A 27318-nucleotide genomic window follows, 5' to 3' on the forward strand; every position below is an offset into this window, starting at 1 on the left:
TGGGGTGCCCATCCTGCTCCCGGGGCCTGCACAGCCCCACACTGCCATCCCAGCAGTGGGGACTGTGCCTCCCTGTGTCCCTGTCCTTGGCTGTGCCCCCCCGCTGGCCCCGGGGCCAGGTCCTTGCCTGTACCCAGGGGCATCCAGGGCAATGTGCTCAGCCTCAGGGCTGTGGTGCCCTCCCTCCCTGCAGGGCTGGGGCAGGCCAACCCCAGCCATGGGCTGTGTTTTGGGGCACCCAGGGCAGAGGGTACTGGCAGGGATCAGGTCCCCTCCCCAGCACCTCTGTGCCAAGGCCGCTGGGGAGGCAGCACTATTTTTAGGGTGCTCAGTGCCTTTGGATCTCCAGGTAACCAAGTCATCCCAAAGCACTGGCAGCTCTGGGCACGCTGAGGATCCTCCTGCTGGCAGCGCTTCCCCTGGAAAGGGGAGCCTGGGGGGCAGCATGGGATGTGCAGCTTTGGTCTGCCATGGGATCCTGGTGCCTCTGGGCATCCCCTGCCGCTCCCATTTGCCAGCACCCCATCAGCTCCGGAGTGGCCTCCAGGCCTGCAATTAATGTGGGCAGCCGCGCGTGAAGATGGCGTGGCTGCGAGTGGCCATGAAAAACCCATCGCCTTCCTGCCGGGCAGCCCCGGAGGGGACACGTTCCCCTGCCAGGCGCTGTGGGCTGCGTGCCACCACACAACCGGGCACCAGCCGGCCAGCCGGCACGGAACCAGGCCTGGGCCACGCTGTGTGCCGGCTGCATGTACCTGCTTGCACCAGCGTGTGCAGGCGCCGGCAGCATGCTGGTGGCTGTGGGGGAGCCCACCGTGTTCACGTGGCGCTGCCCGTGCCGGCGTGGGAGGTGGGCCGTGGCGCCGAGGGAGGGGGCTGCCATGCTACCTGTGCCGGCAGCCCCCTCCACCAAGGGAGAATGCGCTTTTCAGGCAGCTGCCTGAGTCCTCGCGCGCTGGTAGCGCGGGAGTGTGTTGCCAAGGCAATGGGGACCATTTTACTCATCCTCCTCGCTATTGTTCTCCTGCCAGCCCCGAGGTGCCCAGGCAGGGAGAAGAGGAGGCGGAGGCAGCTGGCCTGGGATGAAGGCTGCCTGTGGGACAGGGAAGGATGCTCCCTGTGACCCCCCCAGCCAGCCCTGGTGGGGATGGGGACTTGCTGGGTGCTGAGATGCCAATGGGAATGGGGAGAGTGGCTGCCAGCAGAGCTGAGAGCAGCAGGTGGAAGCAAATGCCAGCAGGATGTGACCCCACAGCTCCCTGTAGCCCCCTGCCCTGCGGCAAAGTCCCAGCCAGGGGATGGGGGGCAGTTTGGTCTCCTCCTCTGCCAGGACTTGATCCTGCCCATGTTGTCCCTTATCCCTCCCAGGGTCTGTGCCCAGGCTTGAGTCTGATCCCACACAGGGCAGCATGGGATGTAAACCCATACTGATGCCCCACACTGCGCTTCCCCATGCTGCAGATGGGCAACTGGGCCCAGTCAATGCTGTGGGACTGGGATGAGCACACAGGACCATGGGCAGGGACAAGCACCTTGAGGGGGGGACACGTTGATGGGTGCAGCAATACACCCCCACACCATCCACCGTGGCCACACGTTGGGGTGCCCAGCAGTGAGATGGGGGTGCCCTGCTCTGCCCTGGCGTGGGGGGGGAAGACAAGGCTTTTTATTATATTTCCATATCCTGCCTCCCTATTTTTAGCCTTCGGGGTTTTGTTCCAGCCTGGCTGTTTACTGGAAGGAGCATTTCCAACCTCCCTTGTCTCCAAGCAACCAGGTGTGTGTCAGCTCCCATTGTGCTGGCCTCACCCTATAGATCTATAGGGTCCATGTGTGTGTGCCAATGTTAGCCCCAAGACGGGGAACCCCATCTTGGGGTTAATGCTAGCACCCCCCGCCCTGCCCCTATAGATTTGTAGCTCCTGCCCCAATGCTGACATCCCCAGGGCAGGGAGGGGATCCTGACCCTATAGGGTGAGGAGGGGCAGCTGGGGGGGTTTCAGGGGGGTGCTGGAGGGTTTGGGGGGGGGATGCAGGCAAGGCAAGCAGGCCGCCTTCCCCCCCGCAGCGCGAGCGGGAATGCGTGGGAAGGAGTTAGACAAAGCCTGAGCCCGGGAGCAGAGGCAGGCGCTGCCAGGAGGGAGACGGGGACGTTCTCCCCTCCCCGTCCCCCCCCACCCTTGGGCGAGGGGTACGCGGGAGCCCACCTCCATCCCTGCCGTGGTGGCACGTCGTCCCTGTCCCTCGGGCTGGTGGGGGTGCAGCCCCCCCCGGTGATGCCTGGGAGGGAAGCGGCCGTCTCCATCACCAGGTAGGAGAGGGACCGGGCTCTGTGTCGCTGTCACACCCGCCCACGGGACCCACGCTAAGGGCTGAGGACCCCTTGACCGGGCCGGTGCCGACCATGTGCCCTGCTGTGGCCCGGCGCACCGGGGGGTGTCGGGGTGACCGTCCCCGGGGGATACGGGGCGGGATGCTAGTGGGTGATGGGTGCTCCCAGGGCGGGCCGGCGGGGTGACACCGATGGCACCGGGGGGTGTGGGGGAGGTATGCCGGGACCCCACGCTCCCCGCGGCAGCCGGCCCTCCCTCGCCTCCCCACCGCTGCCCGGGGGCGCCGGGGCGGGCGGCAGCCGGGGGGAGCGGCCCGGGGCGCGGTACCGCCCCCGCCGCCACCGCCCCACGCATGCTCGCCGCCGCTGCCGCCGCCGCGCCGGAGCCGAGCGGAGCGGGACGGGACGGGGCGGGAGCGGACTGGAGGACCCGCCGCCGCAGGTAACGGCGGCCCCGGGGCGCACGTGGCGGGGCTCGGCCGGGCACTGCGGCCGCCGCCCGCCCGGTACCGGCACCCCCGGGGCGGGGGGCGGCTATGGCGGCGGCACGGGCCCCGGGGCGGGGGCGGCCTCCCCCGGGCTGGGGCTGCCGCGGGGGCGGCTTTGTCCGGGACCCGGCCGGGGAAGCGGGGCCGGGGCGTGCACACGCGTGTTCGTGCGTGCGGGTGTGCCCGTAGCCATGTGCTGGCGTGTGCACGCCTGTGCGTGTGCACGTGCCTGTGCCTGTGCACACGCGTGTCTGTGCGTGTGCACGTGCCGGTGCGTGTGCACACGCGTGTCTGCACACGCGCGTGCCGGGGTTCGCAGCTCCTCCGTGGAGCAACAGCACCGGGGCAGCACCCCAGCCCCCGGGCCGGGCACCCCAGCCCCCCCGCAGGACGTGGGGTGCTGTCAGGGCGGGGGGGGGCTGTGGGGCGGTGCGGCCCCCCCGGGAACGGGGTGCTGCGTGGGAAGATGGGGGCGGGGGGCTCACAGCCTCCGGGCCCCAGCGCTGCCGGCGGGAGTGGGTGCCAGCCTGGTCCCCGCTCCTGCCTCTTCCCTTGGCGGGGACTGACTCGGTGCCAGCCATGTCTGCTCGGCTCTGCCTGCCGTGGGACCCACGAGTGGCCGTGGCCGGAGGTGTGGGACACATGTGCTCCCAGCTCCGGAGGGACTCAGAGCACTGGCAGAGCTGGGGGCTTCCTGCCATGCTCCTGCTGCCGGGCTGCCCCACGGGGCTGGGTAGGGTTTGGGGCCACTTGGGTGACACCAGCCTGTGTCCCCCTGCTGTGGCGGGGTGCCTGCCTGCAGCCAGCTCCACATGGTGTGGCTGGGAGCTCAACACACCCTGACATGGGGCGTAGGCGCCTAGCCGGGTTCCCACGGCCGGGGGACACATCACTGCCAGCTCTGGGATGCTGGTCCCAGTGAGCACAGGGAAGGGTTTCGGCTGCCCCGCACCCCTGCCGTGCCCTGCAGCCCCCCCGACGCCCATGGGCCTGGCTGGCTCTCACCCCGCACTGTGCCCAGCTCCTCACTGGCAGGTGGGGGTGCTGAGCCCACTCTCCAGGCTCTCAGCCTTGTGCCCAGGGCTATACTTCAGCTGCTGCTCTCTCCACAGGGCTGCCCGGACCACTTCCCCCGGCTCCAGCAGCTGCAGCAGCGCCTGGAACCTGCTCCCGGTCTGGCTGTGCCGGGGGAAGGCTGGCTTTTACGGTAGGTAACCGATGCTGTTCCTCCCTTCCCGTGGGGCTGGGCACTGGGTGCCACCACGCTGGCTGTACAGGGGCTGGTGGATGCTCTGGGTGGCCACCCAACCTGTTGTCATGGGTGGCATGGAAAAAAAATACTTGGCAACTGAGGGGGGCTGGGAGTCTGTGCGCTGCTCCCCTCTCACTGCCCTGTCCGCTCTCTTGCAGACCTGTGGCGGGACTAGCATGGGAGAAGCCCTCCCTGGGCATGGGCAGCGCTAAGGAGCCTGAGGGGCTGCGGCTACTGAGCCGCCAGGCTGGAGCTGAGGACACCTGCGAGCCTGGTGCCAGCTCCCCTGGCTGCCCACCTGCTGGCGAGTGCCTGCCCGGCTCCGGCTGTGCCGTGGGGGGCCGTGCCATGAGGACCTGCTGCGTGGCTGAGCCGGAGGCCCAGGGCACCACGGCTGGCCCAGCAGCAGAGAAGAAGGTGCCATCACCGACGGGACTGGCTCCCAGCACGCTTCTCCCAGATGACAATGTGGAGCCGAGCGTGACGGCAGCAACAGGGAGCTGTGGGGGACCAAGTGGCCCTGTGCTTGCCTGTGGTCCCATGGGCATGGGGGTCCCTGGCACCCAGAAGGACAACGTGGCCCCTGCTCCCACCCTGCCCGAGCCCTGCCTCAAGGCACCCAGCGAGGACATGGGGAACGCGCCAGGTCCTGCCAAACACGTGGCGTTCTTGGAGCCTGCCGCAGGTGCCAGAGCAGCTGAGCTTCCAAGCCAGGAGCAGCCCCAGGGTGGTGCAGGGACATCGTTGGGTGCTGTGCCCCAGCTGAGGGGCGACGAGGCTCCCGAGCAGCCCCAGGGGGACATGGAGGACCCACCCAGCGCCGGCACTGTGGCGAGTGGCGGCCGGAGCGAGGCAGGGCCGAGCCCCACCGCCCTGGGCCAGGGCAGGGCTGAGGGGAGCCCAGCCCAGGCTGTGGGCGCCGGGAGCAGCCAGCAGCCCCAGGCAGCCAAGCTGCTCTGCGAGTCCTACTCCTTTGAGGTGACCCCACCGCAGGACGCCGGGACACAGGACATGGGGACGCAAGTGGACAGCCGGGCGTCCCTGGTGTCGGTGGCTTTGAGCCCCATGAGCCCCCCCGGCGGTGCTGCTGCCTTCACCTTCCCCAAGAGGGAGCTGGGCTCTGCTGTCGCCCCACGCCTGGAGCCCTCCAAGAAGGACGCAGAGATGCAGGTGTCCATGCCCGTGGAGACCCGCTCGGTGGCCACTGGGCCCATGACACCAGTAGCCAAGTCCCCGCAAGCCTCATACCCTGAGGTGCATGTGAAGGGGACGGTGGCAGAGGAGGCTCCAGAGCCCATCCGGGAGGTGAGCTGGGATGAGAAGGGGATGACGTGGGAGGTGTATGGGGCCTCCATGGAGGTGGAGGTGCTGGGCATGGCCATCCAGAAGCACCTGGAGAAGCAGATCGAGGAGCATGGGCGGCAGGTGGTGATGACCCCGCAGAGCACCCGCACCGGCTCTGTCAAGGGAGCCCCCCGCAAAGGCGAGGCCAAGAGGCAGCCCAGCGTCTTCCGCGCTCTGCTGCAAAATGTCCGGCGGCCCCCGGTGCTGCTCCCGCGCCGGCCCCGCCATGGAGTGAGTCGCTGCCTGTGCCGGTGGGGTGGGGGTGTCACTGGGCTTCTTGGGGAGGTGGGGAGGGGGCCTTGCCCCGGCGTCCTGAGACACCTGCTACCAGTGTGCAGGGCTCCTGGGGCTGGGGCGGTGACGGAGCACAGCACGCTGGGGCAAGGCATGTCCTTGCTGGGGGTCCCCCTGCCAGCCCAGGGTCCCTCCTGCCAGCCTAGCCCTGTGGAGGTGCCCTGGGACGTGAGGCTGGTACCCTGTCTGTGCTTGGTGGCTTTTTCCAGTGCAAGGAAGCATGTGGCTCCTTCCAGCTGGAGGCAGCTGCTCCCGGGCATCTCTTGCTGGTGGCACAGGTCCGGAGGTGGCTCAGGGTGGGCACGGGTAGGTCACTGCTGGCTGTCCTGAACTCTGACCTCGCTCAAACGCCAGGCAGCAGCATTGCTCCCCATGCTGGAGAGATGCTGGTGCATTGCCGTGCCACCGCTTTGCCTGCCCAGGGCTCTGCCATGCTCTGAGCAGCCCACGGCCACGCACGCGCAGGTCCCCATGGCTGCGCAGGGCAGGGACGTTCAGCCCAGCCCGCTACAGCCCTGTTCTCTCTGCCCCGCTGCCGTGCCATGGGTGCCCCGGAGCTGGGAGGATGTGGCCACGTGGGCCACCAGGACAGATCTCAAATGGGAAAGACTGGGGCCACGCTTGTGGTGGAGAGCTGCTCGTTCCTGTCACCGTGGCTGGAGGCGCTTGTGGAGACTGTCCCCGTGGCCCCCAGCTCCCCCTACCCGGGAGCAGCCACCAGAGCCCAGGGCAGACTCTTACCACAGCTGGCAGTGGAGATGAAGCCTGCCCTGCCACTGGGCACGTCCAGCCACCTCGGTGCCAGAGAGCCCCCACGCACCGGGGATGTGGGTGCGTGTCCCGACATGGGTCCTTCCAGCCCGCTGACTGCTCTCCTCTGACAGCAGCCCGGGATGCAGCTGCAAAGCGCTACCACTTTTTACAGCAGGGGTTTTACAGGGTGGGGGGAGGGGGGCTTTTATCGAACTGTGTTTGCATTTTTGGAGCTTTTTAAGAGACACTTTCAGCCGTGCACATCCTACCTGGAGCCACCTCCTCCCTGGTGGCCTGCAGGGCCGTGACCCTCTTTTCAAACATTTTTCCTACGTTGCCTGCACCCTGTAAGGCTGGAGAGAATTGGGAGTGAAGGGCTGGCATGCAGCGGGGTGAGCATCCCTGTGGCCAGCAGCACTGCTGCATCCTGCCAAAACGTGGGTCCTGGCCTCTCCAGCCTGGCCCCATGCAGAGGACCGGCCCCATGCAGAGGACCAGCCCCACAGTGCCACAGCGAGCAGGGGCCCAGGCCTGTGCCCAGTGCCTGATAGAGGGATGCAAACAGGTGATGCTTGGGGAGCTGCACCATCCCCTCTGGGCAGAGGTGCAGTAGGGCTCGAGGTGCTGCGGTCACCAGTGCAGCCGCCTCCCCTGCCTAAGGGGCAAGTCTTGCCCCACCCCCACCCCCCCAAATCCCCGTTGTACATCCTGGGCTGTCTCTTGCCCTGTGGGGGGCTGCGAAGGGCTCGCTGAAGCCGACAGCCAGTGCGGTGGCCAGTGCCTGCTCTGTGCTGCAGCACTCGCCCGGAGCTGGCTCTGCTCAGTGCCTTGGGGTGCTCAAGGGGTGCCGTGGCCACTTGGGGAAGACCTGGGGGCACCCCGCTGCTACCCTGCCCTGGGCTGTCTCACACCTCCAGCCCCACACTGTCGAGCTCCAGCCCACCGGTGCTGAGGCGTCATCACCTACTTCTTTTTTTTCCCTCTTCATTTCTTTTTTGGGGGTGTCAGGGAGGAAGGGGGTGGGAGGACCAACCTGTCAATGTGGATGTTGGGTAATAAAACCTTGCACAAACCTCTGCACTGGGCTGCCTGCACCTCCCTCCCCTGAGTCTGAGCAGGGTTAGTGGACAGTGGGACAGCCCAGGGAAGGGTCCTGGGGACAAGAAGCCAGGCTGAACCCCATGGTGGCACTCGCCTGCCCTCTGGCACCAGCCTGGCCTGAAACTGGCACCTTGTGCTGGGAGGGATGACTCCAAGCTGGCTGAGCCCCCAGGCAGATGGGCTGATGGCTACAGGACACCATGACCCCTGTGGGACAGATTTATTGCCAGCCTCTGAACACATCATCAAAGTAGCTGCCCGAGTCCTGCTCTGGCCCTGCTGCACCCCTTGTGCCTGCTCACAAGTCCGTGGTGGTGAAGGTAATGTTGGTGTATGCTGTTTTGGTGGGCTCCTTCAGGTTCAGGGCGGCCACCAGCACCTCCTTGTCAGTGGGTTCCTTCAGCTGCGCTTCGTCCTGCTGCAGGGGGAGAGCATGGTCAGAGGGGATGGGGACAGAGATGGGGGACAGGGATATTCCTGTCCTTCCCAGGAGCTGAGGGCTGTCAAGGGGATGGGGTGGAAGGGACACAAAGTGTCCAGGAGCCCAGAGACCACAGCAGAGAGGATGTGGCATGCAGTGGCAGGACTCCCTGCTGGGCATCAGCAGCTCTTTGCAAACTTACCTTGGCACTGATGTTGTCATCCCTGGGTGCGTTTACTGTGTTTTCATCCAGGGAATTCACGCTGGAGAGCAGAGGATGGGGGGTAGAAGAGGGTCCAAGCACTGGCAGAGTGGGTATGGAGGGTGATGGCCCCCTGGTCTTTGGGACCTGACTGCAGAGCTTACCTGGTCACAGAGCTGGAGTCCTCGTGGAAGCCGAGGTCGTGGGAGGGATCGAGCGAGAGGTTCAGCATGGGGTTGGCCCTGGCCAGGGATGGGTGGCAGGTGAGTGACCATCCCATGGGGCTGCAGGGGTAGCCTCGGGCAGCCATGTCCCCCGGGCATGAGGGGTGTGATAGCAAGCCCTGCAGCCCCTGGGGGGGGGGACGTGCCTGGGCTCCTCCCTTCTGCCGCAGGGAGCCCCCCACTCACCCCTCTGCGTTGTACTGGTTGGTGCCAGGGATGCCGGCTCCCTGCTGGGCAGTGGCAGGGCTGTATGTTGTGGCCACCTTCAGAGCTTTCATCGCACTCAGCTTCCTCTTGTAGCTGCAAAGCCCCAGGAATGCGGTGGGTGGGAAGGGCAGGGGGAGCTGGGCCATGCGATGGGGCAGGCAGGAGGGGGATGGAGGGTGGGTCTGTGTCTGGGGGGACCGGTGAGGATGAGGGCAGTGCAGTTACCTCCTGGTAGTGAGAACCAAGACCAGGGTCATGATGAGGATGAAGACGAGCAGGAACACTGCCAGTCCTGCGATGATACCAATGAACTCTGTCTCCCTGGTGGGCTTTGCCACCTCGCCGGGGCCCTGGCACAGAGCAGGGGTGAGGGCACAGCCCCAGCCAGGAGACTCCCCTCCCCCCAGCCCCACATTGGAGCCCTCTCCCTGTGCCCCTTGCCCAGCCCCACTCACGATGACAGCCAGGCCCAAGTTCACCAGCTCAGCCAGGACCAGCGGGTCAGACTGTATGAGCCTGCCAAGGAAAGTGGAGGCATGAGCGGCAGCGCCAGTGCGGGCACGTGGCAGTGCCTGTGCATGGCCCCCGTCCCAGCACACACATGCTCAGCTGGTTGACGTCCAGGGCAGTGCCATTGCTGTAGACGAAGTATGCCTCCATCACCGACTTGGCTTCCACCCTGTGGGATCAAAGAGATGGGGTGAGCAGGTTGCGGTGGTGCAGCTGGAAAGCAGCTGCACCCCCTGCAGCCCCCAGCTGTGGTGGGGACCTGCCTGCCCTGTCCCATCCATGGGATGGGGGCACCCTCCCTCCATTGCCAAACCACCTGGCTCCTGCCCTACTCCCCACAGCTCCTCCTGGGAGGTGGGAGAGGCAGGTCCCACCACCCACCATGCCCAGTGGTGGTGCCAGGAGCAGGGCGTGGGTGCCATACTGTTCTGGCTGTGGCGGTTGCCCTTCTCGGTGTACAGGTCTTGCCTGTACACCTTGTACGTGGTGCCCTGCCCCTGGGTGATCCCCCCGCAATGCCACCAGCGCATCTCCTTCCCCACCACCTGCAGAGCCCAACTCACTGGGAGGTGCGGGTGTCCTCCATGCTCCGGATGGCCACCACGTAGACCCCTGCCTTGGTCGCAGTGGTCAGTGCCCTAGGAACAGGAGGGATAGAGGGAGGCTGGGCCTGGCATCCTGCTGCTGTGCCCATGGGTGTAGAAAGCAGCTGGACCCCCTGCAACCCCCAGCTGTGGTGGGGACCTGCCTCCCCTGTCCCATCCATGGTTCATGAAGCTGGGAGACACGGCCACCGTGCTTGTGTCCCCTGCTGCGCAGCCGTGCACCCCCAGCCCCGGCCTGGCAGCCCTTACACTTTGATCTTTTCAGAGTTACTCTGGACTTGATCCACTGCTGCCAGAAACTGGAGGCGAACACGGTAGCTCTGATCCACTGTGAAGATCTGCATGTGGAAAGCGGGAGTGAGTGGGGCTGGGCAGGGTGCAGCGTGTCCCCAGATGGGGGGATGGGGGTGACACTCACATTCAGCGTGGTCTGTGCTCTGTGCACTGGTGCCTCACAGTCCTGAGCTTCCACTGTCACCTGGTACTGCCCCTTCAGCGAGCCATCGAGGTTGCTGGCCACCCTGCAAGGACAGGAACATCAACAATTCCACTGGGCTGCACAGGATGTCCCCAGGATGGCACTGCCATCCCCCAAGCTCCACCCTGCCACCATGCCCAGGGCAGGACCCCAGGATAGCTTTGTCCCCTCTCCAGCCTGTGCTGGCCCTGCCTGAACGTCTGCCTCCCAGCAGGCAGGAGCCGAGCTGCTCTCCCCCAGCCCTGGCCTGGACCCATGGCCTCACTGGATGCTCCCGATGTAGCCGTCCTGCTCGGGCTTTGGCACCACCTTGAAGAGGTTCTCAAAGGGCCGGCTGGCCCCATTGCCCTCCACGAGCACCACGCTGACGATGGAGAAGGTGATGGTTCCTTTGAGCCCTGAGTCAGCGTCCGTGGCCTGCAGGGACAAAGTGTGGCAGGAGCACAGATGGGAAGAGCCACCACCTGCCCACGGTGCAGACAGGCAAGCCCAGCTCCGCAGACAGACAGACACATGCACACAGCTCCTCACCTTCACGGTAGCCACTTGAAGGTCCACGGGAGAGATTTCAGGGACAACCACTGCCGGGGAAAGACAGGCGGATAGCCTGGTCATGCTGGTGTGCAGCCAGGCTTGCTGCAGACCCCATGCCCATGCAGCCCCAGGGCTCAGCAGAGCTCCGAGCATCCCCCCACTGCCCTCAGCCCCACAGCCTTCATGGAAAGCATGGAGTAACCCCAGCCTGGCCCCTGCACCTCTCACAGCCCTGTCCTGGCTGGGGAAGGTCCCCACTGCTGAGCAGTGTGGCAGAGCATATGCGGGTGCAGAGAGGAGCCCACAGGACACACCAACCCCAGCTGCTCACCAAAGGTCTCCGAGATGGGCAGGAAGAGCGGCGTGTTGTCATTCACATCAGTGATGAGGATCTGCAGGGTTTCTGCAAATGCCCCAAAAGCAGAGCTCCAGTCACCAACAGAGCAGCCCTGCAGCACCCTCCTCCGCTTCCCATGGGAGCCCTGTCCTAGCAGGCACAGGTGTCTGGTGGCAGGGACCAAAAGTGCTGGGGGCACCCTCCCTCCATTGCCAAACCACCTGGCTCCTGCCCTACTCCCCACAGCTCCTCCTGGGAGGTGGGAAAGGCAGGTCCCACCACCCATCACGCCCAGTGGTGGTGGCAGGAGCAGGGAGTGGGTGTCATACCGTTCTGGCTGTAGCGGTTGCCCTTCTCAGTGTACAAATCTTCAGCCCGCAGCGTGAGCACCACCCTGTCACACAACTCATAGTCAATGTCCAAGCTGTTCACCAGCACCGAGCCATTGGGTGCCAGCACAAACCAGTCCCAGCACACCTCCCCAGCGCTGCTCGCCCCCTTGAAGCAGGCAACTGCCAGCTTCTTGAAGACCAGCGAGTGGTTGGTGTCTGGGTCAGAGACGAGCAGTGTGTGGACCAGACCCTGCTGCGTGCCGTTCTCGCTCACGCGTACATCCTGCAGCGAGGGCAGCAGGACAGTGGGGGGCTCGTCATTGATGTCTAGGATGTGGACCACCACCGAGACGTTGGCCTTGTCCCCCACATTGTCCGCAGCTGTGTTCTCTGCCAGCACCACCAAGGAGAAGGACTTCTGCTGCAGGGTGTCATAGTCCAGGGACATGTCAGGGTCTACGGACAGCTGCCCGCTGTAGTGCCCTGGCCCCAGGGAGGACGAGCGGATCAAGAAATTGCTGGAACCACTGCCCCTCTGAAGTAGGAAGGAAATGCGGGAATTTATCTCTGTTCGGTCGGCATCTGTGGCCTCCACCTCACCCACGAGGGATCCTGCAGATGGAGACAGACACTCAGCAGCCAGCAGGCACTGACTCTGGACCACTGCTGGTCCCATGAGCCTGGCCACGCAACTTCTACCTGGAGAGTCTTCAAAGACTGAGAAATTATAGGACTGGCTGAGGAACACGGGTGCATTGTCATTCATGTCCTGCAGAAGACAAAGCACACGGTTATAGCTGCTCCAGGAAACAGGGTCCCCAAGAGCTGGCTGGGGACAGGAGTATGGGCACCTGTCTGCCCACGGGCAGGAGGCACACAAACCCTCTCCTGCCTCCCTGGATCAGCTATTTCACCTGCCCTCACAGAGAGCCTGGGGACACGGTGCCTGTGCCACGGCCAGGGATCCCACATTCCCTCCCTGCCCGTTCATCCCGTCTCCAAGCCCTTGCCTGCCCCAGTGTGTCCCCGCTTGTGCCCAAGGCTCACCCCCACAGTGATGGTGACGTTCACTGAGGTGGTGTGCTGCGGCACGCCGTGGTCGTACACCTCCACCGTCACAACCATCTGCCCCCGCGCATCTTCCAAGGCCTCGCGGTCCAGCGGCTCCTTGCTGTGCATCTCACCTGTGGCCGCATTGATGGTGAAGTTGTCACTGAACGGTCCTGGCAAGATCTTGAAGCCTAATTTGCTGTTGTTATTGCCAGGCTCGTCGTTGTCAATGGCCTGAAAAGGTCAGCAGTTGGAATGGGGCTGTCTGGCACCTTGGGGACAATCTCTGCTCCTCTCCGACAACCCCCATCATCCCCTCCACTTCCATTGGTGCACACCTGGATCTGCGTTCTGACGTTCTGCCCCTCTTCCACTGAGATGAAGTAGGAGCCGGTGATGATGGGTGCTATGTCATTGTCATCCAGCACAGTGATCTCCAGCACTGTGGTGCCCACTAGGTTGCCCCCATCCTTGGCCTGGAGGTTGGCGTAGTAGATGGAACGAGTCTCCCGGTCCAGCAAGCTCCCATTCTGCACCAGCAGTGCCCCAGTCGTGGTGTTCACCATGAAGATTTTACGGCTACAGCATACACAGAACCGTCACTGGCGCTCAGGCCTGGAGCCCCCTCGCCAGGATGATGCCCCAGTCATGGATGGCTGTGCCCCTACGTACATGTTCTCTGGGAGCAGCTGGTAGGTGATCTGGCCCCAGGCACCACTGTCCGGATCATAGGCCTAAAAAAGAGAAGGAAGCATCTGGTCAATTTGTTTCAGCCCCCAGAGCAGTGATGATTCTGGGGCACTGGCTGCTGGCAGTGAGCACCCCAAAAACATGGCCCTGATGGGCACGAGGTCCCACACCCTGTGGGCCCACTGTCACTGTCTCCTTTCTGTGTGCATGGAGAGACCAGTGCCCTCAACACAAACTGCACTAGCAGCCAGGGGTGCCCAGCGTCCTGCTTGGGGGATGTAAACTGTGGCTGCTCCCTGCCCAGCGCCTGACCGTGATGTTTAGGGAGATGATGGTGCCAGCAGGGCTGTTCTCCATCACGCTCAGGCTGTAGGTGCTCTGGGGGAACTCAGGGATGTGGTCATTGCTGTCAGTGATGCTGATGGTCACGGTGGCTGTGGAGCAGCAGTTTGTGGGGTTCCCTGTGTCATTAGCAACGATCTGCAGGACAGAGAAGCGACAGTGTCTCCCATGGTTCCCCAAACATGAGAAAGAGACTTTTCACACTCCAGCCCAGCCCCCATGCACCAAACAAGTTGCCAGGGCAAAGGCGTGTTCTGCTTTGGCTTCTGAATCCTGCAGGAGAAGGGCTATGTGTCCCCTGTACCCTGGCATATGCAGGGAGCTGGGACTGTCCCCATGGCAAGCCAGCACTACAGGTCCCACCTGCACCACCATGAAATGGCTTATCTCGTAGTCCACAGAAGACGGGTCTTGCACCAGCAGCTGGACCTCCCCTGTGCCCACGATCTTTGTGGGGGAGACAGTGAAGGCGCTGGCATTCGGGCCCTGCAGGTACAGCCCATAATTGCTGTTGATGCTCTGCCAGGGAGAGAAACGCAGGAATGAGGGTGGGTAGTCCAGGCAGGACAGACACCTGCACCCTGGCCCAGGTCCCTGGGCAGGCTGCCACCTTGTCCGGGTCATGGGCAACGATGCTGAGGTTGGACACGGGCAGTCTGGAGGAGGAGTGCTCTATGATGTTGCCCCTGAAGTTGTTCTGGGCACCAGTGGAGAAGTTGCAGCTGGGGAGGGAGCAGTGGTAGAATTGGGGCTTGTTGTCATTGACATCGGTCACCATGACTGTCACCAGGGTGCTGGCCTGGGCCACCTTGAGGTGGATGTCCAGCTTCTTCTCACGTGCCTGGACAGGAGGAGAAAGCAGGTTGGAGGGGCTCGGGGAGAGGATGAAGATGGGGTTCCCCTTGCTGCCTCCTACTCACCACGACTTCCAGCAGCACTTCCTCGCCTGGCAGCTGCTCACGGTCCAGGGACCCGCTCACAGTGATGATGCCCGTTGTGTCATTGATAGCAAAGGGAATGCTGGCATCTAGGGCAAGGGGACAGCAGGAACCAGCTGCAGTCACCGAGAAACGCAGGCCTGGCCCTCTCTCTGCCAGAAAGGCAGGCTGGCGGCACCTGGGAGCCCAGAACCAGTCTCTGTGGTGCCCCTTGCTGCCTGATAACCCTGCCTACCCATCCCCCCCTGCTGCTGCTCACCCCCTGCCCATCCTGCCCTGCCCCATCACTCACTGGTGATGCTGTAGGAGATTTCATCATTCACCCCTGTGTCTCTGTCCATAGCGGTGACGGTCAGCACAGTGGTGCCCTGCAGGGACATGGCCATCAGGGCAGGACCTAGGATGTCTCCAGCAGCACCCATGCCTGGTGGTCCGGCACCCTGGGGTGTCAGAGCCCCCAGGGAGGGCCAGGGGTAGGGACATGCCACTGGGGTAGGTGGGCTCCTTACCAGGGCACAGTTCTCGGGCACAGAGCCGGAGTAGGGCTCATTGAGAAACCGTGGGTCCAGGTTGGGCAGGTCACGAATAGTCAGGGTCAGGTAGGTTGAGCTCTTCTGGAAGATCAACTCATTGTGCAGCATGCCCCCGCTGTCCTGGGGAGCAGAGTACCTGTTAGTCCCACAGCCCCCTTACCTGGCAGTCCCGCTCCCCCAGCCCAGCTGGCCCCCACCATGGCGAGGATCTTGAGCTGGTAGAAGGTGTTCTTGGCATAGTCCAGTGAGCCATTGAGCATCACACTCCCGTTGGACAGGATGTAGAAGAGCTGTTGATTCTTCATGCTGTCTGGGATCACCTGAGCAGGGGACATCAATTCATCACCCTGCCACCAAGGCAGGGAGCAGAGGTCCCCCAGCAGAGACGGGAGCTAAACCCCCACCCTTCTGCCGAGCTTGGCCCACGGACCGTGGGGACCCCCTATCACCTGGCTCATCCCCAGTTTGCAACTGTTCAGCACCTTGCACCCACCGCCCAGCGGGTGCAGAGCCAGCCCTCCTGACCCAACACGTACCCCTGCTCCTGCAGAGCCACGGGGCTGCCCCTGTCCGGGTCCCCCAGCACCTCTGTCCCACAGGGGTGGCTCAGGGGTGGCTTTGGGGTATGGCATGCCCCACTCTGCAATGAACTGTGCTCACCTCCTCGATGCTGTAGCTGACTTTGGAGGCGTTCCCTGTGTCGCTGTCATTGGCAAACACGGTGTAGATGGTGCTGTTGGGTTTCATGTTCTGGGCACACAGGAGGGTGGTTGTGGCATCACCCAGGAGAGCAGGGGGGTTGGTGCTGGGCCAGGCCCCTGACAGTCCTCCTGTGGGGTGGTCTGGCCCCACAGGGTTCCAGGGGCTGCCCAGTGCATCCCCACGCAGGAATGAGCTACTGCCCTTGCTCATGCTAGGCACGATCCCCCCTGCCACTCTCCCTGGGAGCAGAGCCTGCCCCCCAGCCCTGGGGGGGAGCTGGGATCAGCCCCACTCCCTGTCTGCACCCTGATCCTGCCTCACCCTGGCGTGGGCTGAGCGGCAGCTTGGGCACTCCCTGGTCAGAAACTCATCACAAGGGCAGAGTCCCATCCATGTGTCAGCGCCTTGGACTGTCACAGAGGCACCTGCCGGGAACTGCCCCGGCATGGAGCGCTCCCAGGTCAGCCGTGCGGGCTGCACCATTGCCCCATGCCCATGCCCACCATCACCACACACCCAGGTGTGGGGGTCACCCCCTTCCTGGTGCACTGTTGTCCTGCTACCAGCACACTCATGCCACAGGAGCCACCCAGCACCCCTATCCTGCTGCCCACAGGGGCCAGGAGGTCCCAGGGAGGTACCTCGGGGATGGATGTTTCATACGGCAGGTGCTGGAAGACCGGGGCGTTGTCATTACGGTCCTCCACGATGATTGTGAGTTTTCTGGAGACCTACCAGGGAGGACATGTGATGGGTGTGGGAGATGGTGCCTGGCAGAGTTGGGTGCAGTTTTGGCACCCTGTGGCCACCATGGCTCCGGAGCCAGCCAGCATCACCCACCCCTGGGCAAAGCCCACCTCCAACGCCCTTCCCTACCGAGCCTCATCCACAGTCCCACCGAGACCCTGCTCCCTTCCCTGTTCCCATCACCCACTTCAGCCACCCAGCCCATGCCCCAGCACTCACTGCATCGTTCATCCCATCAGACACCCTGACGGTGATGGTGAGCCTGGCATGGAGCTGGGGGAACACAAGGCAGGACTTGGTCAGGCCAGGTGAAGCTTAGTCCTTGGGCAGTTAAGCCTCAGTGCCCTCCCACATACCATCCCTGGGTGGGATGCTTCTCCCAAATGGCTTTCCCCCCACCAGAGCTGGGCTCCAGGGCCAGGGGGTGACCCACAGTAGCACTGTGAGCAGCTCTCCCACAGGGCTCGTGGCTCTGCCCTCTGTCCTCACCACCACAGGCTGCCCAGCTCAGGCAGGGACATCTGCCCTGGTCTCCTCTTACCTCACGGTCCAGGGTGTTCCTCAGCATCACGTTGCCTGTCTGGGCATCAACAGAGAAGTAGAAGGCCTCTGGCCCACTGATGCTGTAGGTGAGTGGGTCCCCGTCTATGTCAGTAGCTGTCAGCTGGAAAGCATGCTGGCCTGGGGGCACAGGCAGTGTCAGCCCCTGCCCAAGGACCCCCGGCCACTCCTCCTGCACCCCAGAGCTTCTGCGAGACTTCCCCACTCACCCAGCTCCAGGTCCTCAGGCACGTAGACAAAGGTCATGTTGAAGAAGGGAGCTGCGTTGCCTGAAACTACAAGGAGATGGGCTGAGCACCACCCCTGCACCGAGCTCCACCAGCACCCTGCACCCAGAAGCACCTACTGAGCTCCAACCCCAGCTCCCAGCTGTGGATTTGGTCTCCAGGTGAGGCAGGTGAACGAACCAGCCCTCACTTTCCCCGTGATCATCCCACACCTCCCACCTCCAGACCTCCAGCTGGAGGACAACTCCAGCTGCAGCACCCATGCCAGATGTGATCCACACTGCGGAGCCGCCTGCCTGCTCTGCCTGCCCTGGAGCAGCAAGGCTGTCATTGGGTCACCAAGGTGCCATTGGGGTGGGCAGCTGTTTTGGGGGTCCTAGCTGTCCTCAGGGAATTCAGAATGAATGCTGGGGGCTGAAAGCCTCCAAAGCCTCCCATCCACCCGTGCCAGCTGTCGAGCAAAGTCCTCACCTGTCACCAGGAGGAAGGGGAGCAGCACCAGTGAGTTCCATGCCATCCTGCCTGCACGCCTGTAGGAGAACAAGCACCTGAGGCTGACGGCTGCCTGCTGCCACCAGCCACCCCACATCCCTTCTGGGGGATGGCACAGGAGGAGCTGTGGGGGGGACAGTCCCCTCTGCTGAGCCAGGCTGGTGAGCAAGCACCAGGCTTTGTGCCACATCACCGAGCACAGGCTTCTTGGGGACGTGGCACAGGGGGACAGGGTTGGCCTCCAGGTGCCGGAGATCATAGGGGTGCTTGGGGACCCCAGGAGCCTCTTCTGGGCATGGCTGGAGGCTCCATTGTTTGGGCTCAACTGGGCCTCTCCAAGCAGCGCTTGGAGCCCAAGAGCAATCCATGACATCATGGTGGTGTCCCCCTCCTCATGTCACGGCCTGTGGGCAGCCCGACAGCCAACAGACACCCCCACCTCCCTCCAAGATGGACCCCAATGCCCATAGGGGCCAGGGCAGGGGCCGACATCCCTTACCTGTGGCTGCGTCACTTGGGATGCTGCTGGGCGGGCTGCTCTGCGCTCGCACCCTGACACCACCAGAGACCTTTGCCTCCTGCAGTAAACACATTCATCAATTATTAACTGCAATTAAGGGGTGAGAGATACCTCCCTCATCTTCCTTATTCCTTGTGTTCATCCCCCAGCTCCTGCCCAGTCCAGCTCGACGCTCGGTCCCCAGCCCCAGCCCCCCAGGTCCCCACACTGGGTGCCTTCCCCCATGATTCAGCCACCCCAACCTGCACCCATGGGACTCCGGCTCCCAGGAGGGATGCAGAGCCTGCAGGGATGCAGAGGGATCTTGAACCGCCCCAGGGGACTGGAGAGGGGCTGGGGAAATGCCCCACAGCCCCTGGGCTGGGGACACCAGGGTCCCACCGGGACAGGGGGTGGGCACCAACCCCGTGGTGCAGCTACCTGCGTGGGTGCCTGGGGCCCTCTGCACCCCTCTGCCACCCGCTCCCCTCTGCAGGGGCTTGGACCAGCCTCCCTGACCTACTTGGGACACACTGGGGACAAGGGTGGATTGTGCAGCTCCATTCAGGCAGAAGAAGGATGGGAGGTGGCGGGCGGTGAGAGGGGCATGGCCAGCCCTGGGCCTGTGGGACCCCCACCTCTGTGGCATCGGGCTCCCTTCACCCCTGTTCCCTGGGGAACCCACGGGGTCTGGATGGCCGGGAAGCTCTGGGATTCCCCCAGCCACCCACCCTGCTCCGAGGTCCCCATCTCACTGCACACCTGGGTCAGGGAGCCTGCAGAGAAGGGGCTACAGGGGCCCAGCCTGGGAGATCCCCCTCAGCAAGCCCCTCCAGGGCTGGTCGAGGACCCCCCCCAGCCCATGCAAAAGCTGCCTCGGGACACCCCCACAGACACCCCATGGGCTGCCTGGGGGTACTCCTGGAGACCCCTGGGCTGGCCCAGGATTAACCCGCTGAGCCCCCCGGGGCTGGTGCTGGACACCCCTCTACAAACTGCCTGTGGCTGTCCCGGAACGCCCCACTCCTCCGAAGGGCTGGCCCGGGATATCTTCCCCAGCACAGCCCCGGTCCGGCTTTGGTGTGCGCTGCCACTCGGAGCATTACGGCCGGAGCGCCCTACAGCGCGGTTTGGGTGGCGCCGCGCTTGGGCATAGTACGGCGGGAGGGGAGCGGGCGCGCCCATCGGCGCGGCGCGGGGTGGTGGTGGTGGCGCGGCCGGTTCCATCGGGGCGGCGGGCGCAGGGGCGCCATGAGGCGGGGCTGAGGCCGGGCCGAGGCCGGAGCGGGAGCGGCACCGGGACGGACACCGAGCCCGGCGGGCCCGGCCGCCGCGCCATGCGAGCGGGCTGAGCGGCAGGCAGGGCCGGGGCAGGCACCGAGCGGCCCGCGAGCGCTGGGGGCGCGCCTCCGGTAGGTACGGGGCGCGGCGGCGGCCGCGGGCCTGGGCTGCGCGGGGCAGGGCCGGTGCACCGGGAAAAGGCGGCGGGCTGGGCCCGGGGCTTGGGGAAGGAGGTAGGGAGAGCCCGTGCAGCGGGGTGGGGAGGCCGGCCCCGGGGCAGCGGGGAGGGCGGCAGGCAGAGCCCGTGCAGGGCGCAGGCCGGGCCCGGTGCTCGGGGGACGGATGCGCGGGCCGGCGAAGCCCGGTGCGACGGACGAAGAAGCAAGCGGGGCCCGGTGCGCGGCGGGGGGCAGCCGGGCCGGGCCGGGGTGGCTCGGAGGGGGCGGATGGCCGGGCAGGCGGGGGGGGGCGCGGCGTACCGGGGCCGGGGCCGAGCGCAGGGCCCGGTGCGCGGGGGCGGGGGCTGCGCTGAGTGCCGGGGCTCGGGGGAGGTGGCCGCAGAGGGCAGCGGGGCCCGGTGCACCGGCAGCCGCACGCCGGTGGGAGGAGCCCCCGGTTCTCGGGGAGCCCTTCGGGGGCGGGGGGCCCGCGGTGGCGCTGCCTGGGGCACCGGCCGGAGCCCTGCCGCCCCCGGGGCCTCCCTGGCAGCGCGGGGGCTGCCCCGGTCGGAGCGCCTCCTCGGGGGGCTCCCGCGGCCCCGGCTGGGCGTGAGCCGGTGGCTCCTGCCGAGGCCGCTGCTGCGCCCCCGCCTCGCCGGGCACCCCGCGGTGCTGCGGCCGCCGCTGCCGGAGCCCCCGGGCCCTGCTGCCCGACCCGGGGTCGGTGAGCGGGGCCCGGCTGAGGGCGAGCCCCCGGCGTGTGCGAGGGGAGCGGATGGAAAGCGGCAAAACTCTTCAGAAAGTTGTGAGTGGGGGAGAGGTAGGAGACAAATAAGCCCCAAGGGACGGGTGGGGTGGTGGCGGCTCCCGGGGCAGCGGGACGGGCCGTGGCACCGACCCTGCGGTGAGTGCGGGTGGTGCGTGGCGCCCGTGGCAGCCCTGTCCCGCAGAGGGTGCGTGGCGCCGGGCTGCGGGCAGCTGGGGCGTGCTCCATCCAGGTGGGATGTGCTCCAGGACTTGCTTTCCTGGGCGGGAGCTCAGCCCCGTGGGCAGCCCGAGGCCCCACGGGTGCTGTCCTGTCCCTCCACACGGGGACAGCCCCTCTTCCTGCGAGGCGCGGTTTTGCGCTGACATCTCGGCCCCAAGCTCGGTGCTGGTCCTGTGCTCCAGCCCAGCTGGCTGAGCCTGCCTGCAGATGTGGAGCTTGGCCCCGTGCTCGTCTCTTTGCCACCCTGTGTCACTGCCTCGCTCGGTCCCTCTGCCACCTGCACCCATTTCTGCTCCGCTGCCTGCACCCCAGGCCCCCTGCGCAGGGCAGGCCGTGCCCGGGGAGGTGTGCGGGGCTCTGCGGGGTGGGCAGCTCAGTCCCTGAGGCCGGGAGCCCGGGGAGGAGGAGCGGGCGCCGGCCTCGCTGGCTGTCAGAGGGGAGCGGGCTGCGTCTGATGTCACTGCGGTGCATGGTGGGTAATTATGCACGTTGCAATGAAAATAATAAGGCCGGCTCCATAGCGGTGTCTAAAAATACTGCTAATGCAGAGTGCCTGCTGGGTGCCTTTGTTTGTCACCTTTGGGTGTTTGCTTTGAGGCTGGCCAGGCAGTGGGAGCCGCGCTCTGCGGTGTCACGCCCCTTGGGCAGTGGGTTTGGTTTAGCAGGTGAGCCGCAGCCCCTCCGCACCCCTCTGTGCCCCTCTGCATCGGGTGGCGGTGCCAGTAGAGCCAGGGCAGGTGTTGGCATGGGAGGTGAGGCAGGAGTCACCTGGGTGCTTTTGGGAGGTTCTGGTGTCACCCTCCCTGCACACAGCCATGCAGGGACGGGGCTTTGTCCCCCCAGAGCTTGCTTGGAGCTGAGCACTCTGGCTGGCAGCTATTCCTGTGTCCCAGTGACGTACCCCTGGTAGGTACCAGTATGCTGGCCTGCCTGCAGGCAGGTTGGTGGAGATTGCAGTTTGGGCCCAGGCCTGTGGTCTGTCCATCACTGGCATTGTGTGGCTGGGGCTGCCTCCACGGTGTGTCCTGGCACCGGCAGGATGGGGACTGTGGCATCTTGCTGCTTTCTGGCTGAGCAAAGGCAGGAGGGAGGGATGTGTGTCTGAAGCAGAGGGAAACGGTGTGATAGGTGCTGGGTGGCACCTGGGTGCTGGCCCAGGGCAAGGACTGCCCAGTGTGCTGATCCATGGGCAGGCAGGTGCTCTGCCTGTCCACTGTCTGTGCGGCTCTCGCTGCTGCTGTGGTCCCTCCATCTGCTGCCAGGAGCTCCCCGCCGCAGCAGAGGGAGAGGCTTGCAGGGGTGGCGAGAACCATCTGGAGCCCCAGCTGCTCCAGCCACCGGCCTGGCACGTTGGCTGGGGGAAGGCGGCATGTGGCAGGGCAGCAGTGGAGGGCTGGGAAGGGCAGGAAATGGTGAGCCTGTGTGCTCAGGTCTCTGGGACAAGTCTTTTCTGCTTTGTGCGCAGGGAGGTTGGAGTAGTGGCGGCTGTTCTTGGTTCCTGGCTGGTGCTTGAGAAGGGCCCTGGCCCCAGTCATCAGCTGTGAGAGCTGAGTCTCGTCCTTCTTCACCTTGGAGTGAGTGGAGAGGCGTCACCCTGCCTCTGTGCTTGCTGAGCTGCCTCACCTTTAGGGTGTTGGGGCCCCGTGCTGGGCCCTCCCTTCACTGGAGGGGGAGCATCACTGCTGCCTCTACTAAATCTGACCTCGGAAGCCATGCATGGCAGTGATGTTCCCTTGAGTGGTGAAACGCGCTGTCCCTACCTGCCATGTTGTGTGGCTCCCCTTTGGTGAGCGAGGAACAAAGAACGGGGAGAGGAGACTGCGAATCCCCATTGATTTGCACCATGGAAGCTGCCCGCTGTGTGTTTATGTCTGCCTGCCTGGGACCGTGGCTCTGCGAGGGGAATTGATCAAGCTGTAAAACCCAGAGCCAGCTAATGAAATAGGGACTATAGATTTTTATTTTAAATGGAAGAGAGTTTAGGGGAGATTTAATTATCCCTGTTTTATGGACCTGTTAGAGGAATGAAATAACAGCTGGCAGGTAGGGCCTGGGGCTTCAGCTCACAGCATTTCTTCCAGGTGTCTGCAGAGCTGGTGAAGTCCTGCCACCCCAGAGCAGCAGCGGTGAGTGAAGCTGCTTGGAGCAGAGCAGGACAGGGCGAAGTCCTGCTTGTCCTGCCAGGTCTTCCTGCTTCCCCTGTGGGAGTATCTGTGCTGAAATAGCAGAGGGGCTGGCCCTGGGGAGGTGGGCTCCCAGCCTGAACAGGGGCTGGTGTAAGAAGAGCTCTCCAGGGGCTTGGTGTGGGGCTGTCCTCACACTGGTGGACACCAGAGAGTTCAGGAGCCCTGTGCTTGCTGGACTGCCTCCCTCCAGGTGTCATTTCCCTGGGCCTGTGGGCACTGAGCTCTCACTGAAGCCTGTGTACCTGCGCAGAGCGTGTGGGGTTTGTAAATGAGAGCTGCAGAGCGCTGGGATTTGCTGGGCTTAGCTGTGTGTCGGACACAAGCTGTAACGCTGTCACTACAGCCACTCCTACTGTGTGCATCCACTTCAACATCACGTGAGGCCAGCCGCGGGCACGGCTGGGGAGGTGGTGGTGAGGCAGCCAGCGGTGAGCAGCGCTGTGCTGATTTTCAGCAGAAAAGCATGGAGCTTTTGGGTGCTTATGGTTTTTCATCTCTGAATTGAGGAGCCAGTGCACAGCATTTTCCCACCATCCCCTGGCTCCCTGATCAGGGTGAGCTGGAGAAACGTGGTTTGTCACCTGTCCTGTACAGGTGAATAGTTGACCAAGGGGTTTGTGTACCTGCCAGGCAGGCACAGTCCATGCCAGTCTGATGTCTCCAGAGGCTGCTAAAATGTCTGAGAAAGCTGCTGGTGCTGGGGAGTCCTCCCACAGGCCCTCTGACATTGGCGTGGCAGGAACTCGGGAGAGCCAGGCCCTGAGTCCTGTGGTCACGGAGCTGCGTGAAGATGTTGCATGGCTCCCTGAGACAGGTCGGTTCTGGAGGGGAGCAGTATGGATCCATGCTGTCAGCTTGCAAGGGTGCTGGGGGAAGCCAGCCTGCCAACTCCCTGGGCAGCAGAGCCACCCCAGGGCGCGTATCCTTTCCTCCTTCACTCTTGTACCTGGCGAGTCCTCAGCATTTCAGGGCAGGAGCCGTTTCCTGGAGAGCACAAGCAGCTCATGGGGGCCTGTGTCCAATACGAGATGTCTGGGTTTTCTGGAGCGGGGTGGTTTGGGAAGGCTTTCCTGGCTTTTGCTGTGTGCATGGCAGAGGGCGAGGTGAGCAGTGTCCCCAGCAAGCAGCAGTCATGACAGGCCTTGGGAATATTATTTTCCAGCTGCAGCCCAGTCCCTGGAGACCTGGCCTCGCTGGCTGCAGAGCTATAGCTGTGGTCTTTCCTTGGCTACCCTGGAAAGCAGGATGAGGGAGCTCAGCTCGACCGTGCAGAATGGAGGGCTGGCCTGTGGTGCTGTGTGTTAGGAGCTGCTTTCCTCTCTGTTGAGCCTGTGTTGTGGTGACCCAGGGCTCTGTTGCCTCCTGGGGAGGGATGGCCCGTGCTCTGGCCCTTCCTCCCCCCAGCCTGGCAGTGCTGAGCTGCGGTCCCCTCCAGCAGGTTGTCTTTTCCCTGCTGTGCTGGTGGGGCTCCCTGACTGCTTTTGCATTTTGAGCCAAATGTCTTAGTTGCTTTTCTCTCCGTGCCTGCGCTTTGGGAGAGCGGTGAACAATAAAAATCCGTCGGCGAGAGCCATAGCAGAGGTCAGCCGGCTCCTGTGCCCCAGGCTGCTCTGTTGTCACCGCACAGTCGCGCTTTGTGCACAGGGGCTGTCAGCTTTGAAGTCGTGTTTTTGCTCTTAAAACCATCCCCAGGCGCTGGTGTGGGGTTCTCTGAGTGATGTACTGGGGAGGTATTGCAGCAAGCTGCCTTTACACTTAAGGCAGTGGTCGCTGCCTGTTTCGGTGCATCTTGTAAGCAGCCTCTTGGCAAATTTTAAATCAAGGACAAAAGAGGGTAAATGGTTGCTGAAAATCCTGAGTTTCTCTGAGCTTCTTTCTGAAAATGATCATTGTAGGTTGTTGGTGTCCCTGCAGGCTTCTTAAAATGCAAAACAAAACACCCAGCCCAACTTCCTGACTGTCACTAGCGCTTTCAAGAGACGCTTCGTTTTGCTGAGCGGTAACGAAATTGCTCTTTGCTGTCCACCAGCTTCTGGCTCTGCCCGTATCCTTTTGCTGGAGCTGCAACACCAGACAAAGCCGCTCTGCCTGAGCCCAGCCGGGAGCAGTGGGGAAGGTGTCTGGAGCCCAGCCTCTCCTGCCCTTGGCTGCTCACTTGGCAGACACTATTAACACTGTCCGCAGCATGTAGACAGCAGGCTGGACTCGGAGGGATGCTTGAGGAGAGGTGGAGGTGAGCTGGGGACTCCCAGGGACACTGGGGATGGGGAGGCGGGCTGAATCCCTGCTTCGTGGGCTGGCTCTGCCTGAGGAGAGATTGGGTCTGTTTTAGGAAAGAGCTGTCTGAAAGAACTAAAATGTGAAGGGTAGAGGAGTACAGAGTCCTGAACCACAGTGCCTCATGGTAGAAAGGAAGTGGAGGACCAGGGAGGCTGCCTGGGCAGCAGGTTGGGGACAGATGGGGTGACATTGGCTTTTCTCCCCTCACCCACGTGCAACTGAGCTGTGGAACTAGCTGCAGCAGGATGCCAGGACAGACACAGGTGAGCGTGGTTCAGCATGCTTCTGGCCGGGGAAGAAGAGTCCACCCAGCAGAGCAGAGGACACAACCCATTGCTTGATGCCACTGAGCTACAGAGGTACCTGAGCTGGACCCGGCTGCTGCACCAGCAGCCTTCTGGTCATGCTATTCAGGTTGTGCTGGTGTTTCTAGGACAAACAAAGGAAGGTGGAGATATCTCTGCAGATTATTTACCCTGTCCTGAAGGAAATGAAGGCTTGTGCAAGGTTACTGTTTATTTGTGAGTTGTCTTCTCTCTGCTTTGAACTTGCTGGATGGTGTCAGTTGTGGTAGGGGTCAAGTGTGGTAGCTGTCTCAAAGGTCTTGGCTTGCTACAGGCTTTGGCTCTCGGTGAGGAAGATGCTGCTAGTTCTCCATCTGCAGTGCAGCTCAGCTGTGCTACTAGACATCAGAGAATCCACATGGGAGAGATCGACAGGAAACTGAGCGTTATCAGTTCCGCTGCCTGTGCAGCTACTCGCTCCTCATGTTAGCATCCTCCACGTGTGTGTGTGGCTGGAGGCGTTTGACGGGAGTGCTGTCAGTCTGGGGGTGTGAGTGGGTGTTGCGTGATCGCGGCAGAGGCGTCCTGCCTCCGCTCCCAGCGAACTTGGCTCCACTGGGGTATGCAGAGCAGGGAGGGAGCTTGTCCCCCCGTCTACCCAGCGGAGAAGCACTTCACCCTGCGGTGGCTGCTGATGTTGGGGTGTCCCATGTCCCCTGGTGTTTGTGTCAGGCTTTGGGTAGAGAGGGGACACTCCTGCTGCCCTCCTGCAGTCTGGGAGCTTCTGGGTACTTAGTGCTGGTTTCTTCTCACTTGTTTTCCAGGTACTGGGGAGGGGAGAAAAGGGTGTAGGACCTCTTCCTCTCCCCAGACTTGGGGGAGAGGCCAGGGAGAGTGTGGGGACAAGCTGCTGGCACAGTGGGTGCTGGGGAGAGGGCAGGGTAGAGCATACCTCCAGTGGGAGACGCGCTCACACCACTCGAATCACCCCAGCTAATCTGGTGACAGACCTGACCTATATATGGGGCAAGGGAGGCGGCCCGTCTGTGGCAGCAGATGGTGTCTTAAAGAGCCTGGGCTCGGGGAGGCTTTGGTTCTGCCGGTCCCTGGCTCTCTTGAGGGACGTGATGGGCTGCCTGCTGGCTGCAGAGTAGATGGGTTCAGCCTGAGTAGCCCCCACAGGTAGAGCTTTCTAAGGCTGCTGCCTGGCACGTGGGGTTCCTGCTTACGTGGCGTGTCACAGATCCCTTGTCCTGGCCTAGAAGCACTGACCAGTGCTGCTGTCCATGGCCAGCCTTGCTGTAGCACCAGAGAGGGTGTCACTTGGGCTCCTCACATGGCCCTTCCAGGCAGAGCTCCGAGGCTGGGGCAGTGTGATGTTGGTGGCGGTGTGTGTGGCTGTGGTCCTGAGACGGCACAGGGCAGGTGTGGGCTGAGCCGCTTCCATGTGCTCTAACCCTGTGGCTGGATGTGCCTCATGGATGTGCGTGGATGTCCTCACAGGAGCTGGCTAGGCGGGCTCAGCACGGCTGTATATGGCGTGGCTGGACGTGGCTCTGCCACAGAAACAGTCCAGCCTGACTGGGCGGGGAGCATGACCAGTGCCTCACTGGTAAGCCATGCTCCATTGATGGCTTCTCCTGATGCTGTCCTGAGGACATCAATAGCTGCTGGCCATGGAGGAGCTGGTGATGCTGGAGCGGGTCCGAAGGGAGTGTCTGCACTGATCTCCACCATCTGTGGCCTCTGCCTGCTGTCGGTGCTCTGCCCAGGATCAGACTGTGTCCTGGCAGCCTTGTAAAGGTGCGGTGCTGCCTCTGCCTGCAAACAGTGACAAGGTCAAAGTGCAGAGTGCTGTTTTCCTCCTCTTCCCTCTAGTCCCCAGCTCTTGAAGCGAAGAGGCCATAGTGGAGCAGACCTTGAGGGGTGATCATTCAGATCTGAGC

At 63.6% G+C, this 27318-nt stretch overlaps 2 protein-coding genes across 4 annotated transcripts; one reads left to right on the top strand and one right to left on the bottom strand.

Annotated features, from left to right (window-relative positions):
• Window positions 1-2529: 2529 nt before the first annotated feature.
• On the top strand, window positions 2530-5666 carry GPRIN1 (G protein regulated inducer of neurite outgrowth 1). Its single transcript, XM_055813110.1, is given in 4 exon segments — window positions 2530-2774; window positions 3933-4027; window positions 4231-5611; window positions 5613-5666. Coding segments are annotated over 4 exon segments (1740 nt in total). The 5' UTR covers window positions 2530-2549; the 3' UTR covers window positions 5652-5666.
• A 2111-nt stretch (window positions 5667-7777) lies between these two features.
• CDHR2 (cadherin related family member 2) lies at window positions 7778-18949 on the bottom strand. Of its 3 annotated transcripts, none has more exons than XM_055813193.1 (33): window positions 18637-18949; window positions 18196-18274; window positions 17676-17734; window positions 17187-17252; window positions 16958-17097; window positions 16636-16689; window positions 16311-16400; window positions 15628-15717; window positions 15165-15287; window positions 14944-15087; window positions 14727-14802; window positions 14417-14523; window positions 14107-14337; window positions 13860-14015; window positions 13467-13634; window positions 13137-13198; window positions 12803-13043; window positions 12462-12698; window positions 12114-12183; window positions 11412-12026; window positions 11077-11148; window positions 10743-10792; window positions 10477-10628; window positions 10152-10254; window positions 9983-10071; window positions 9692-9766; window positions 9220-9297; window positions 9074-9134; window positions 8844-8968; window positions 8598-8711; window positions 8352-8429; window positions 8188-8248; window positions 7778-7979 (listed from the first exon to the last, which is right to left on the bottom strand). In XM_055813193.1, exons 3-33 carry the CDS (start codon window positions 17719-17721, stop codon window positions 7863-7865), a joined length of 3891 nt encoding a protein of 1296 aa, XP_055669168.1. In that variant the 5' UTR covers window positions 17722-17734; window positions 18196-18274; window positions 18637-18949; the 3' UTR covers window positions 7778-7862. The 3 variants fall into 3 exon arrangements, with proteins under 3 accessions (XP_055669168.1, XP_055669166.1, XP_055669167.1); XM_055813191.1 differs by having other exon boundaries at window positions 7778-7982; XM_055813192.1 differs by lacking the exon at window positions 18637-18949 and adding an exon at window positions 18459-18585 and having other exon boundaries at window positions 7778-7982.
• Between the last annotated feature and the right edge of the window lie 8369 nt (window positions 18950-27318).

The sequence above is a fragment of the Falco peregrinus genome, chromosome 8 (genome assembly GCF_023634155.1).
Source record: "Falco peregrinus isolate bFalPer1 chromosome 8, bFalPer1.pri, whole genome shotgun sequence".
In the NCBI taxonomy this organism is placed as follows: domain Eukaryota; kingdom Metazoa; phylum Chordata; class Aves; order Falconiformes; family Falconidae; genus Falco; species Falco peregrinus.